Below are 16,194 nucleotides of genomic sequence, written 5' to 3'. Positions count from 1 at the left end.
GAGGTGTTGGGGGCTTCCTTCACCAACGGAAAGACCGTATGTCCAAAATTCTGCCTTCTATCCTCCGTTTTCTCTCTTTGATGTTGGTGCATTCCAAGCTACTCCGCAAAGGTCCTTATTTTTTGCTTGCTTCTTTGTCTGTGTAAAAAGATATTACAAAATGCACTTGCTCCCTTGCTAAAATAATTTTTCTATCTATCTAAATGTTGAGGTTGATCCCTGCCATGAGGCGACTTATTTTCTCGTTGTTTCTGAGGATGTTGGACTTGATTGCGGAAAGCTTGTCCCGTTGTTCCTGTACTGCTGATTCCAAGTCCGCTAACTGTGATTTTAGTGGCTCCAGTGATTGGTCTGTTGCTCTGTGGGTGAAGAGGAATGCTAGGGCAGGTTAGTGTAGGGTTAGGTTAGTTTAGGATAGATTAAGTTACGTAATGGTTAGGTTTAGGTTTAAGTTAGTTTAGATTAGGACAGATTATGTTAGGTTAGCTTAAGTTGGTTTAGGCTAGGATAAATTAAGATGGGTATGTTAAGGCTATGATAGGATTGTTGCTGTTGCCAAATCCAACCCTAACTTGTAGATGAGAGTTTGAAGGTTGGACACACCTTAACTTACCCTGACCTCACCTTAACTTACCCTGACCTCACCAATCTTAGACATTACTAACCTAGCTAATCATCATCATCATTATCATCATCAATCATCGTCATCATTCTTTTGTCCTCTTTTTCCCGCCCATGCACTGGTTATAGTAGTTGCATAAATCAAGGAACGTATAAAACATAATATTCAAAGGTGTAATCAACAGCCTGCTCTGTAAAATAGGCCACACACTCATTCCCTCACCACTCTAGCCCCTGGAATCCTAACTCTACGACCAACACCCACTTCAGATAAATCACACAGTCCAGTACTCACCCCTGTTCCCTCCTCAGTGTGTGCGCAAGCTGTCTGTTCTCTGTTTGCCACATTTCAAGTTCCTTCTGCATTGAGTCTAAGTCCTCTTGAAGGTAGTCAAGCATCTTGGCTGAAAAATGACCACAGCATAATGAGACAATGCTGAGTCTTTATATATTCATCTAAATAATCTAATGCAGCTGTCATTACACATAGATGGACAGACAGACAGACAGACAAGTAGGAATTAGGCTGAAAAACACTGGCAGGCATTACCCAGAATTAAGCATAAGAAAAAAAAAAAATGGGCTGAAGAAATTCATTCATTTCATTCATCATCTAATCCAGTATTGCCCCATTAGGAGCGTAGGAGCTCTGGACTAGGCAAGTTGGTCTTGACATTTAAGATAAGAGTGACCAGCCTCACTCATCCCTGAGTGGCATTATTTGAGCAACAGACTCCAACCACTCCTTGGATATAAACCTGCACCAGCTCAAACCAAATGGAGCACCATAAATACCCACTAAACCACCAGGTGCCATAATTTGGTTACATGGTTACCACCTAGCATAGTAAATGGTTTCCTGGTGTATGGGAAACAACCTGGCTTGTCGCTCAATGTAGAGTCACCCACAGACAGAAGGAAGAGGAAAGAATCAAGGAAGGAAAGACAGAAGAAGAAGGAATGAAGGAAGAGAGGAAAAGGCAGGGACCCATGAGCAGCACTACATAAGTGAGTGGATGGTGAGCATCCTCACCTAGGATTATTTTTACCCCAACAACCTAAAATCTTACCTAAGTGATGAACACTGTTTGAAATGAGCCAGATTTAATTACCTGGAGGTCCATATATAACTCTCTTCTTCCACTCCACCAGGTGATACCTTGTGTGTTGTGCTGATGGCTCAGTACACGTTGTTAATGTCTACCCTGCATCATTTATTCATTTCCTACACCCACACCCACACCTGCAGACAGGGCCATCCTCACAAAACATACAATACCACCAGCTCAGTTACTAATGCAGTGCCTATTTCTGACCACCCTGAATAAACAAAAAGGATTAAATACATTTCTACCCATCTCATCCACCTACCCAGCGGATTAACGGAGCGAGTGATGGACTGAATACTTCCACTGAGCTTCTGTACATCCTTCTGTATCACCTCTCGTTCCTTCTTTCGGTTTGCATCACTTAGAAGCGCTTGTTCCTGTGGCAGAGACAATATTAGCATCATCATTAGTCTGATGGAATGTGGGAGATCGAGGAGGGGATGGAAGGATGAGAAGGAGAGATACAGGAGAGAATGGGGTGAGAGTTGAAGAAAGACAGCCTGATGGTGAAGACGATGACATGGCGGAAATCTGTTTGTGGTCATCTATTATGGGATTAAGGTGTTTGGCTACAGCCAGACAGGTAAACAGACAGATGCATAAATGGATTAGCCTCACCTTAGCAATTTCTTTATGACTCTGGACACTAACTTTACATGCCATACACCTACACATGTCAACACTTGCTACAAAAATCCACCATCAATATACAATAAATGCTTACAATACTGACAGAAAGAACACCTTCACACACTGGCAATGATAAAGCTGTACTAATGTCCCCCAATTCTTTTCCTATCCCCTGAATAGGATGGTGGAACACAGGAGGACAACTTCATCCTGCACTACACCAGGCTCACATTCACAAGACCCTGGGGCCACAACATCAATAACCACTGGTATACTCCCAATAGGTTAATCTAAGTTACAGTAGATTATATTACATGAAGGATGTCTTAGGCTAGATTACATTACATTAAGGATGTCTTAGGCTAGGTTATATTACATTAAGGATGTCTTAGGCTAGGTTATATTACATTAAGGATGTTTTAGGCTAGGTTACATTTCTTTTATCTCAAGCCAAAACAATGATCCAAAAGTATCAGGAATGCACTCACAATGGGAACTCTTCTGTGTCCCGGGGTCTCAGGGGAGAATGCATTGCGGCGACCATCCTCCATCTCCTTCTTGGTCTCCAGGATCTGAGCCACCAGGAGTCCCGCCCCTTCTCCTGTCCCCTCCACCATTGCAGCACCACCACCACCACCACCACCACTGGCTGCATCTACACCAACCTGGGGCACAAGGAATATCATCATCATAACCAATGCTGGTCATCATCATTGTTATCAGTAGCAGCAACAGCATCATAATCACCAGCATCATAACCCCTGCTGCTCATCATCATTTGCATTATTGTAATCCTCCTCATCATCATTATCATCATCCTAGCCTTTCCCTCCTTTCCTCCCTCACCTCATCCAGTGGAACAGCTGGCTTGCTTTCTTCCACTGTGAAGTTATCATCATCATCATCCCCTGCACCTGATCCACCCACAATCACATTTGCCACTGGTTTTGCTGTCCCCGGTCGAGGCATCTGCTCCTCCTTGCTCACCTCCCGTCTCTCTCGCACCCTTGGGGGGGCCGGGCGGGCGCTGGGAGGGCGAGCAGACCGCCGCCCAGTCCGGGGTCGGGTGCTGGGCTTGTCCTCTCCTGGCCCTCTGTGTTGGGTTGATAAATAAAACATTTAGTTCTGTCTTTATTTAACAAGTTTATGTGCTGGAGGGGAGCACATTGTGGTGGCAGTGATAGGTGGGAGAGCTGCCTGGTTGTGTAAATGTACCTCACTCCCTTCCTCTACCCTCAGAGGGGGATGGTGAACGGCAGAAGAAAGGTAATTCTGCCCAGCAGTCCACTGGGTTCACATCCAGATGGGACTGAGGTTGCAACTCTTACTACTCCTAGATACTGCACACAAAAAGTACGGTATGGGCAATAAAAATCAGTGGCACACATGTTAACAAGCCAGACCAACAAGACCCCTGTTACTGGGAGCTGTGGTCTGGCTAAAATAATTAATTTGGAAAAACACACACACACTATAATATACAATATTTAAAACACAATATGCACTGAAAGACACCACAATACAACAAGCATATAGCACTCTTTCACTCCCAGTCTCCTTGTCTTGCTCTCTCACAAAACATAACACGCTGAAATCTATCTCAGTCTCTCTCTCTCTCTCTCTCACCCTGGTATGGGTGGAGGGGGTAGGGGTGGGGCAGGCACATCCCCATCCCCACCATCATCAAATTGCTCCATGGCTCTTAGGGGCTGCGGTCCAGGGGTTGGGGGGGTCCTCTGGGGCAGTCCAGGGGTTGGGGTGGTCCTCTGGGGTGGTCCAGGGGTTGGGGGGGTCCTCTGGGGTGGGGCGGGGGTTGGGGGGGTCCTCTCGGGCAGGGCAGAGGCCGGGGGTTGCTTTGGGGACTCAAGGGACCCCACCCCAGAGTCTGGGGGTTCCAGAGGTTGAGGCGGAGGTGAGGGGGCATCACCTTGGCCTTCACCTGTGGATAAAAACTGAGACTAAGAAAGCTGCCATCATCATCATCATCATCATCACCATCATCATCATCATCATCATCATAAAAACTGATATTAAGAAAGCTGCCATAAATCATTATCATCATTATCATCACAACCCGCTTGACCACTATGTATCATTAACTACAATCATACATCATCACCATTACTCACCACTATGCGGAGCGACTGCCTTTAGTATTGCTGGATCGATGTCGTTATTGTCCTGTGTTATAAGCTCTCCTCCACCACTCTCCTCTCCGCCATCCCCTCCATCAACTTGCATCAGCGACGTTGGTCCGTTTGTCAACCCTTCTTCCGGTGCTGAGTGAATATCTGTGTTCATGGGAGCGCAAGATGTTATATGGAGACAGGGATGGTAGGTCAATGGGATGGAGTCAGGAATTCTGAAGGCTTGTGTAATGCCCAAATGTATGAGTAACTGATTTTGCTGGCTCATACCAACTGTGAACCCAGTGGACTCCAGGACAAAATACCACTACCACAGTTAACCATTCTCCTTTCGGGGAGACAGGAAGGGGACTTAAGACAACCTGCATAATCAGGCCCTTCCACTACCTAGTCATATCAGTGCCATCCTCCTTTATGTTGACACCGATATAATTTCCAAGTTATACAAATGTCTCTCAGCTCCATCCTTTCCCCCAAAAGGAAGATGGTGGACTAGAGAAGAAAGGCAACTTTAGCCTGCAGTCCAGTAGGTTTATGCAGGTGAGTCTAGGGAAAAAAAGCTACAATAACATCAGAATGGAATGTACGAATAATGAGAAGGCAAACTTTGTACACAATAATAACAATCATGACAGCACTGTAATAACAGCAATTAATAATAATAATAATAATAATAGTAATAATAATACACAATGGCTCCACCCAACAGACATCATGAGAAATTGTAAGAACAGTTAGAAAAAGGCATCAGAATACCACAACATCAAGTGAGAGAAAAAAAAAACACCATACAGATATAGTAAAGTGATAAAAAGGTGATTAAAGATGGCAGAACATCAAAATACAGTGATAAAAAATTACACCAGCAGACTGATAGAGAAAAATCAATGTATTTATACGATGACAAATAATAATAACAATAATAATAATAAAAAGGGGTAACATGAAAAACATAATGGCAAAATACTGCAACAGGGTGACTATAAAACACTCAAAAGATGTATTCCATTAAAGAGAAGATAATCAGTAAACTCTAAATTATCTGTCATCATAATATCCGGCGCTGCTGGCTTGGTTCTAGTAAAGCAATATCCGGCAAAATTATGCAATAGCAGGCACCAAAATGGGACGTAACCGGTGGTTCTATGCGATATCTGGCGTTGAGGTGTATCAACCAACTTGGAAACAGTAGCCAACTGGCGCTGTATAACTGTATTGTATCATTACTCCTTATTGTATTTTATGCTTAATTTTTATCTTTTACTCATGGGAAAGTTTTTAGGATAGAGGTTTGAGAGAGTAACACAATATCCAGCTCAACCCCGAATGTTGAGCCGATGAGGGGTACTATGCAACATTCGGCACTTTGCTTTAACCAGCGTAGGGCTTGGCTTAATTACACCAGATAATTGAGAGTTTACTCTATACGGTAAAGTAGATAGCTGGAACACAGACATAAACACAAACAGTGAAGGAGAGACTAGCTACCTTAAGATTGGTTAGGTAGATTAGGTTAGCATACCATGGAGTTTGATTAGGTTTGGTTAGGTTGAGTTGGGTTGGGTAGGGTTGGGGTAGGAAAGGAAAGGTAAGGTAAGGTAAGATAAGGATTGATTAGATTAGATTAGCTTATCCTAGCTTAGGCCAGGCTAAGTTGGGTTGAGTGGCTCTATTTCAGGTTTGGCCAAGCAAGGTGATGTTAGCACAACAAGGCTAATTAAGGTTTAATCTGGGATACGAAGGTCTTATGCTTTGTAGCTATTATCAACATTACTTTGTATTTCTGTACATATTTATTAAGCTTCCAATTTATATTAACATATACACCTAATTACCCACAAAAGTATGCACAGGAATACAAAACAACACTGATAATACATGTTACAGCTTTACTGAGGCCAGTGAACTGTGAGAGTCTATGGGTGCCTTTCAGAATGCCCAAAAATAAGCCTATGCACAACACTGGCAGAAGCTGAACATTAAAACTCCCATCACTGCATCTGTTAACCCACAAACTGCGGCTTTGGGAAAATCTGATATGTCCCTAGTACATGCATATTTCTTTTCTTTTCTTTTTTCTTGCCAACTCATTTTTTTATCGTAGTGACTCTGAGAATGTGATGAAATATTTGTGCGTGATTTTTTAAGTTGAGAGGTGCCATAGTATAGCCGCTATGCTGGCCTGATGCTACAAAAGTATCAGGATAAAATATACTTTCACATTTCATTGATGACCAATTTTATGGGTATAAGGTGGAACTGGGCATGCTGAAATATGGGTGTATAAATTTTCAAATCAATACGTTCCCTAATTTTGCTGTAATGAGCATCGAAGCAATTTTCATCATCGTCAATTTCATCAATGCAATTTTAAATTCAAATATTCAGCCTGACTTTCAAGAGGCATATGACACTCCTCCTGGAAACAGATCAAGCTGTCTGTCGCAGTCTACAGGTTAACGTGTGGGAATATGTATGTGTCACAGCATGTGTGTTAATGTACGTGCATCCCAGCACTTGTGTGTCATCATCACTGTGGTGGTGGTGGTGGTGTAACAGCACAAAATGGTGAATCTGAACCACAGCAATCAACACACAATGACACCACCACATCTTACAACTAAACACACACTGTAATTCACACTGTGTGTATGTACGCTTGCTGTGTGTGCGTGACTGTGTGCAGGAGGGGAGGAGTACCTTCAGTGGGTGGTGGTGGGTCAGGGGGCTGTTCTATGTCCTCCCTTCCCTCCTTCCCTTCCACCCCAGTCTCTGTCTCCCCTCCTCCCTCTGCCTCTGCCTCCCCTCCTCCCTCCGCTTCCACCTCCCCTCCTCCCCCTGCTTCCACCTCAGTCGTAACTTCCGTCTCCGCTACACAAAAATTACCATCAGCCAGTATTAGCGCTAAACTCCTCACTGGGTAAAACACTACAATATATTCTACAAATATAGCGTGATCTATTTGCCAGTCCATCTCTACATTGTTTTCCTTATCTACAGATGTTGCTAGAATTTCAAAAATGGAGTAGCTGAGCCTGATTATGGGATGGTCCAAGAATACAGAAACTAGGATGGCCAGGCATATTTCAGTGATGGCCTATGTCACCTCAGCTACCCCTCTGGTGACACCAATGTTTATTAATTTTCAAGGAACAGCTTGGGAAACAGATCATTCAAAAAAAGGGTAATTCTTTGCAAAATAAAAACGTAATAAATTTTACCTTGATAACCGCAAATGGGGCATCCCAGACACAACCTACGCTACTCGCTGGGGTTTTTAGGTTAGTAAAAATGATGAAAATAACACTCAAAATGGCAGATAAAAATTCACTCCAAATTATCTGACAACTGTAACGTACCAAACTGTCATGGAATTAACACACACACACACACACACACACACACACACACACACACACACACACACACACACACAATCCTTATTTAAAACTTTATAAAGCCACACCTTGCAAGTTTAGGGCGTTTAGCTTCACATATAGATATATAATAAGAAGGTGTTCAATCTTCTATCCTCACACAATCAATGCATATTTAAAGACAACAGTTTATTTGTGAACAAGTATAACAACAAATGATACATGACTAACGCAAGAAACTTCACTGCATTTACTCTCCATGGTACTGTAGGATAACTTTTATTTATTTATTTATTTTTTTTAATTTATAACTGAGTGTACTTCCCAAAATAGCACACGTTTTGTAAGCCTTGCTACCCAAGTATTCGGATTTCTTGTTTTCTTTTGTACGATCAGCATCAAATGATAAAAGAGACATGGTATATACTGCTAAAAGAGGGAGAGATAGACTGAGAAAGTATATACCTCTAAAAGACAGACAGATGGGGAGAGTACGTATAGCTGAAAGATAGATGGATAGAGAAGACAGACGGATAAAGTACGGTATACATAAGGTAGAATGGATAAAAATATACAGAAATATACAGATACATATGAATGCAATGTTGATGTAATGTGAGATATCAAACAAATGATAGATACAGATAGACAGAGAAAAAAGAGGTAAAGTGAGAAATAATACAAATGATATATGAGAGATGGGGGTATGAGTTGGGAGCAGGGCAGTGAAATGGCGGGGAACAGGGCGACTTGGAGGCGATTTGTTGTGGCCACCCCAAACGGGATTGAGGAGTCTGGCAATAGATAGATAGATAGATAGACTGATAAAGAAGTCATGTGAGAAATAACATAACAAAAGATAGATAAATAGACAGAGACAAGGGTAATATAGGTAATACCACAAACCTAATTATACAGGTCATCATTACCATCCTCCTCCTCATCATCATCATCATCCTTCTCCTCTGCATCATCATCATCATCATCATCATCATCATCTGGACCTCCTTTTCCATCTCCACTGGGCCCAGACAGCCAGAAAAAACTTGATAGATATGGACCAAAAAAATGCCCAACTAAATGAGTCACACTCTCATTCACCCATCATTCAAGCCCCAGGAATCCTGACTTTTCAATTACTTACCTAATTTAGCACTAGGTGGGCGTGGAGAGCCGCCTAGGGTAGGAGCGGATGCCTGAGAAAAAAGGAAACCATTATTATTATTATTATTTTATCATCATTATTATTACTATATTACCATTATCCATCCAACCATCCATCATCCTTACCAGCATTTTCGTCACCATCATCATCATCATCATCATCATCATCATCATTATCCTCTTCCTTGTCATCACCATTATCCTGGCTCTCACACAAGGAACACAACCACATTCATGTATTCTGACTATGACTACTAAGCATTCATCTAAAGACTCTCTCGCATCCTCAGTAATATCTTCCTTCTTAGAATTACTGCTTAACGTATTTTTACATATATATATATTGCTCTCTCTCTCTCTTACCATCTCCTCATCCGTAGCATGTCCATTCGGTATCATCTCAGCTGCCTCGCTAATAACTTCATGTGGGGGGGAGTTCTCCTTCTCCACCCCTTCCTTTGCCTGTTCCATTCGACTTGCTGGCCTAAGAAGACGCAGAGAAGAAAGGGAGGAAAGAATATTAGTGGAGTATATGGTGAACCGATGCCTGGTGGTCTAGTGGGTTAGGGTGCTCTAAATGAACTGAGTCTGTAATGGTTTATATCAGAGGTGTAGTTACCATTTATTACTCATATAATGCCACTCAAGGGTAAGTGAGGCTGGTCAATCTTGCCTCAAATGTTGCAAATAAGTAGCCTAGTCCTGGGCTCCTATGTTCTTAATGGGGCAAAAAAGAATTGATGATGGATGGGTAGCTGGTTGGATACAGATAACTGCTATACTCTTCACACTTTAACTCAGGCAAATATTTCCATCTCTCCAACTTAAATACTGAGTGGTAACACTAGATGAACACAAAAACATAAGGAAAAAATGTTGAGCCAAGTATTGTCTTATTCTGCCACTGAGCTATGAAAAATAAGATGCAAAATAATGAAAATCCCTGCAGAGTGAAAGTGAATTTACGTGAAAGAAACCACACAGTTAACACCAGCTCACCTTGATTTTCCAGACTTTGCCTTCTCCGGTGATCCATCCCTGGCTTTCTTCTCATCTTTTTCCACAGCCTTGTTCTTCTCCCGGGAGGACTTGCCCCTAACACCACCCTTACCCTTGTCATCCTTGCCCTTATCATCCTTAGACTTTCGGCCACTCTTGTCCTTAGCATCTTTCTCCTTGCCTCGGGAACCCTATGGAGAGGGAGATAAAGATACAGCCAGAAATTCACCATCCACTCACTCCCTGTAGCACTACCTTTTGGTGACTCTATACTGCGTAACAAACTGGGTATAACAAGTAAAATTTATTGCCAAAGAGGAGGTACCGTATAATATTATGAAACCTCCGTCCTGTCTCTTCTTTACCTTCAGTGTTTAAAATGTAATATATCCATGAATTTCTCAAACCAACATGATCCTGGTTTCGGCTTTCCTTGATGCAGTTTAATGCAATTCACTCCTTTAAAAAGCTGAAATTAATCAATGGCTCTTGTGTGGAACTGAATGCTTTATCTCTTGGCCAACACAGTGCACATGAACCCACCTGAAAAATCCACCTAAACATGAACACAAGTTTACAGGACAAATAATAAGTGTGTGCAATCTATAAGACATTACTAAACACAGACTGTACATTCTGCCCTACGACCAGAACAATTAATACCCTCACATGTCACCCTTTCAGCCAAAAGACCCAGATTTACAGAACAATTGACAAGTGTACTCAATTTACAACACACTAAACACATACTGTACAAACCTCCATTGGTCCAACACTAAAAAATAGCTACCTTCACATTTCACCATTTCAGCACTAACATCCACCATCCTTACCGAATACAATTAACACATACCTGTATATACAAAACAACGTAAGTGCACTGAACATATAGATGGTGAGAAGGGATGCCTTCATGTGGTGGTACTGATATAACCAGGTGGCTCCACTGCCTCGTTATACAAATGTCCCTCAACTTCCTCCCTATCCCTAAAAGGAGGATGGTGGACCGCAGGGGAAAGGGAACTTCAGCCTGCAGTGCACTGGGTTCACATCCACAGAAGCTTGGAGTCACAACAACAAAATTTACAGGACGACACCAAACACATACTGTACAATCCACAAAACTTTACATGTCACAGCTTCAGCAGTCAGCACTAATGCCACACCAACCATCCATACTGAACACATACCAGGGCTGTTTCATTCAGGACTGGTGTATTGGTATTAGTGGCACAATTATCATGACAAAATGGTGTGAAATTGTTCTTGTGCTCAGATCCGCTGAATGTGCACCCAGTGGACTGCAGGCTGAAGTTACTCCATCCAAATACTAATGTACAGAAGAGACAACACAAATACACTCAGCCTACAGTTCAAGGCAAGAAACCTTTACCCTATGTGCAAAAGGTTTTCACATGTCGCCACTTCAACACTAATACCTTCACTGTTGAGTTGCCTTTATTAGGGTATCTGCCTGGCGACTTTACCAGCGGCACATTCTTTGCTTCCACCGCCAACTTTGCATCTTTGGGGGAAGGTTTAGCACGTGAATTCTGAGTTGCTTTGTGGTCTGGGGTCTGTTTGGGCACGGGTTTACGCACTTGGCCTGACTTCGCTTCCTTGGGGATATTGTCTTTGTTTTTATTTGTTCCTGTTGCCTAGGGGAAGCAGGTATAAAACAAGAGAAGGTATAAATGAAAAGGTACAAGTAAATGATAAAGAAAAAATCATATATAAAAGTCAAATATGAAACAAGGTGCCAGAATGGATGAAAATAAAGGATGTAGGAAAATAAAGTACCGTACTACCCTGTTTGAGATGTAAGAGAATGAGGCTAGGAAAAGAATTAAAAATAATAAATATCAATAATAAAAATAATAGTAATAATAAATAGCATGACTACCATTAAGTCAAAGTACGTTCAAATGAATACCGGTACGTCTCCATTTGAATAAAATTATTTGGTGTCAATTAATACAAAATGCAATGAAAGGGTTAGCCATTTTCAAACTTCCTAACTTATCTGAATAAAGTAGCAATCTCTCTCTCTCTTCATGCTACCAGTACTATTTTTTCCTATCCTCATTAAGTCCTTTTCTTTGCTCCTCCTCCTCCTCCTCCTCACCGTCACCACCATGATCATCATCAAAATCATCCTCTCATCATCATTACCCACCATAATCCTCATCATCATCTCTCTCTCACCTCTCTCTTGGTACGCTCAGGCTTCTTATCAGTTTTCTCCCTGCCCTTTGCATTATCTGGCTTCTTCTCAGTCTTCTTCGCCTTTTCTGGCTTTACTCCACTGAGAACCTGTTGTACTGCCTCTGATGAATCAACCTGTGGAAGGAAGGTTAGGTTAGGTTGGCTTTGGATTGGGTTGGATTGGGTTAAGCTGGGCTATTTCAGGTTGGCTTGGATTGGGTTGGGTGAAGTAAGGTTTGGGTGTTAGGTCGGGTTTGGTTGAGGTGGGCTGTGCTGGATTAGGTTAGGTTAAGGGAGGCTGGGTTTGGTTCAGTTATGTTAAGTGAAACTGGGATTCGTTACGTTTGGACTGGCTAGGTTAGGTAATCAAACACACAACAGGTACATACTGGTATAAATAAACTGATATTCATATTACCTATTTATCTATAAATCTAGGCTGCTTTCTCCAAGGAAAGGGAGGTAGCCTAGACAGGACAACACACTCCCAATTTACTCATCCACTCAAACACATTTATTTGCATCTTAGCCCCAAGAGGGGGCACATTTCATCACTCCATCCATCATCCTATCCAGCACTGATGTAGAGGCCTTGGGACACACTACTCAGACCAGACATTTAAGGTGAGAGCGACCATCTCTTTCTCTCCCTACCTACCTTTCTACGTATCTCTCCCTTCTTATTTAATTCTCTCTCTCTCTCTCTCTCTCTCTCTCTCCATACCTACCTCCCTGTTTACCTACTTTTCTAAGTATCTATCTTTGCTTATCTATTTCTCTCTCTCTCTCTCTACCTCCCTGTTTATCTATCTTTCTATGTATCTATCTCTGCTTATTTACCTCTCTCTCTCTTCTTATATATCTCCCTGCTTACCTACCTACTTCTGTGCATCTGTCTTTGCTTATTTACTTCTCTCTCTCTCTCACCTTTTTCGAGATGGCCCGTCCAAGTGCCTGTAGCCATTCATTGGTTTTGTCTGCTTCGTGTCCGGCCACAATTTTGCTTGGCCGAACTGTTATGTCTTCCCCTGTGGCCAAAACTGAAATAAGGAAGGAGTTAGTTAGTGGTAATTGGCTGGTAGAGAGTCAGTTAGCAGTTGATTTATTAGTTCCTATGACATAAAGTACAGGTAATGGTAACCATCATCATCACACACATTACTTTCATTCTCACCAGACTTATCATCATAATTCTTATCCCTCCTCCCTCCCTCTCTCTCACCTGTTGCATCGATACACTTCTGCAGGAAGGCAACTTTGGCTTCCTTATCCTTAATATTGCCAGAGCTGAGTTCATCCTCGGTAAACAGACCCGACAGGAACCCAGTCTCAGTTATAACCTACCGAAAATCAGAAATTATTATTATTATTATTATTATTATTATTATTATTATCATTATCATTATTACTGAATATGCAGTGATATATATATGTACTGCATAATCAATGCAGATCTGGTGATTTTCCTACAGCTTCATATCAAATGGTGGTAGCTCAAATATGTTAAACCAAAAACTAAAAATTGAATAAGAAACTTCAAACTGATGACACAGCCCTGTGGTTGTAAACCCATACATTACAGGAAAGCTACACAGCCTGAAGGGAAATATATTCATGTAGCTTTGCCATGTAGCCAGTGTATTCATTACAAAAAAAAACACACACATTAAATAGTTTTAAACATTCATTACGAAGTGGCTAGGCTATAAGTTTGTGTGAAGACTAAAATGCTGACTTTACAACGGTCAAATCACAACTCACCGCATTAACAACATCATGCAGAAACCTGAATGGCGGCTTGTTGAGGAGCTTATCTGTGAGCGGGGGCTTTTTGATATATTTCCCGAGCTCTTCTTGTGTTTTCTTCAATAAACCAGGATCCACGGCCACACTCATATTTTTGGCCCGCTCTCTTGGCTATTATTCTACCATATTCCTCCGTTAATTGTCCAAAAGCATCATGGTCATCAGGAAGGCTCTGTCCTCCCCGAGGTTACTCCTATTCTGTCCCCGATTTTGTGGTTTATCGGCTGAGATTTCCACGTCAGTGCCACCTCAAGTTTTGTAGTCTGTTGCTTCCAAAGTTTTGTTATGGTATTCATCGACGCCATAAAGTTACATCTAATGCAATGAAGTGTTAAGAGAGAAAAACAAAAGAGCATCAAAATAATAAGATTTAATTTCTTCACCTACAATTAAGAGATTGTATTTTTTGCAATTACCAGGCGATTTTATTCATTAGGTGCAACCTCAAACGATCATATTACCACTAGCCATCCTTTTCAGCTAAATAAAAATCGCTTAGAAGTGAAAATAATAAAATGGAAAGGTTATCTGCTGCCAATTTAACAGATGCTGATAGTAAAGAATCTAGTTGTGTACTGTGGAGGATCCAGGTGATATTTACAAGTCCCACGAGTCTTTATTGTCACGTGGTAACCATAGCAACGATCGTAAATAAACAAAGCAAAAACAAAGAAAGGAAGAAAAAAAACATATATGCCGACGGCCTTCGTCCTTTATTCAGTGATATTTAAGCAAATAAGTGTGATTTTTTATTGGGTCAATCACTCCTTATGTAAGCCTAACACACCAGCTTTAAAGGTATTGTACAGTACTTCAGTCAATAGTAATTAGGTATATTCAATTTTTACCCTTATAGTTACTGATCTGAAGTTGGCTTGTCTATTCACAGGTATTTTATATTGCAGGGACTGTGAAATATCATTTTGTGAAAACCCTGGTTAATTTGTGAAATGGATTTTATTTAACTTAGGTTGGGCTGATCTCAGTTATAGTTGTATAAGTGAAGGTTGTTAGGTGAGGTTAATATACAATATTATTTATTTTGGAAGAGGTAGCTTAAGTTGGATAGAGTATATATTGTTAGATCTAGCTAGTATAAGTTTGTTTAATAAGAGTTATGGCTAGGTTATGGGAACTTAGACAGCGTGATCAAAATTAATCTAATCTAATCAAACCTAACCATAATAAACCAAACCTACTTGAGTTTAACTGAAATCTAATCAAAATCATCCTGATCTGAAAAATCATTTCTCATATTGGGTAAACATACTCTTTATTTGAGGCAGTAGAAGCACCTTAGCAAACCAGTTCTTCTTCGTGATAGTCTGATATATTTTTCTGAACATTTCTGTGGTGGTAAATAAACGTTTGATGCTAAATTTATTTCCCCTGTTGGTTATTGTGTCAATTTGTTTGACTGGTCAGCTGTAATGGCGGAAGAACTGTCCTAACGAGTTTAAATCTGACCTAACCTAGTGTGACTGTACCTAATAACCCATCTAACCCATCCAAACCCAACCTAACCTAACCTAAACTAGCATCCAGTTGGAATGTTAGGAAACGAAATGTACCTTCAGTACGTTGAGTACCGTTAAGATTTCTTCCATTATGCTGTAATAAAGCAGTATTAGGTATGGCATAAGGAACGTGATGATAAAAACAGTGGGAAATTTTTCAGCAGGAAAAGGTAATTTACCACCCTGAAAATAGTAAAAAAAAAAAAAAAGGAGGAATATGAATGTAATTGGTAAGGTGCTTCTGCTGCCTCCAATAAAGCATGTATTTACCCACAGATTGTCATGGGATTTCACAAAAATGGCTCCTTTCACAGATTTCCCGTAATATTATAGTCTAAAGCCTACGGTACTGTTTCTTGTGGTTGTTAAATGAGTAAAGTATGTGGTTAGAAATGAAGATTATGGCAGTCTAATTTTGGTTTGGCTTGCATAGGTGACTTTACCCCTTGCTACCCATTGAGCTACTAAGCCAAATCCTCACTGTGTTCAGGGCATGGCACCTAACCTGGAGATGCAAAGGCTGGCTACAGTAATGTGCAACAGTGGAAAATCCATCCACAACAGGTTTCCCTACAAGTATGCTTTGAATAGGGTAGGTTAAATTTGGATAGCCAGGGTT

At 41.2% G+C, this 16,194-nt stretch overlaps 1 protein-coding gene across 1 annotated transcript; it reads right to left on the bottom strand.

Annotated features, from left to right (window-relative positions):
- Positions 1 to 82: 82 nt before the first annotated feature.
- On the bottom strand, positions 83 to 14,314 carry IFT54 (intraflagellar transport 54). The gene is made up of 15 exons (XM_080278463.1): positions 14,014 to 14,314; positions 13,475 to 13,592; positions 13,180 to 13,292; positions 12,253 to 12,387; positions 11,487 to 11,705; positions 10,048 to 10,238; positions 9,412 to 9,532; positions 9,029 to 9,080; positions 4,490 to 4,651; positions 4,053 to 4,299; positions 3,207 to 3,453; positions 2,849 to 3,025; positions 1,993 to 2,107; positions 917 to 1,025; positions 83 to 359 (listed from the first exon to the last, which is right to left on the bottom strand). The coding sequence occupies exons 1-15, from the start codon at positions 14,146 to 14,148 to the stop codon at positions 200 to 202; spliced, it is 2,301 nt and encodes a 766-aa protein (XP_080134589.1). The 5' UTR covers positions 14,149 to 14,314; the 3' UTR covers positions 83 to 199.
- Positions 14,315 to 16,194: the final 1,880 nt, after the last annotated feature.

The sequence above is a fragment of the Coenobita brevimanus genome, chromosome 73 (assembly GCF_032717465.1).
Source record: "Coenobita brevimanus isolate Jiangsu-jjx chromosome 73, ASM3271746v2, whole genome shotgun sequence".
Classification (NCBI taxonomy): Eukaryota; Metazoa; Arthropoda; class Malacostraca; order Decapoda; family Coenobitidae; genus Coenobita; species Coenobita brevimanus.
Note: the sequence above shows the minus strand (reverse complement) of the source record. Positions and strands in the feature narration are given on the sequence as shown.

Bases quoted from the DNA above. Each gene is read 5' to 3' on its own strand.
- IFT54 (XM_080278463.1), bottom strand. From the start codon at position 14,148: ATGAGTGTGGCCGTGGATCCTGGTTTATTGAAGAAAACACAAGAAGAG. The intron at 3,026-3,206 runs GTGAGGGAGGAA...CTTGTGCCCCAG, and splicing joins CAGCTGTTCCACTGGATGAG to GTTGGTGTAGATGCAGCCAG. The intron at 1,026-1,992 runs GTAGGTGGATGA...GTCATTTTTCAG, and splicing joins TCGCTCCGTTAATCCGCTGG to CCAAGATGCTTGACTACCTT.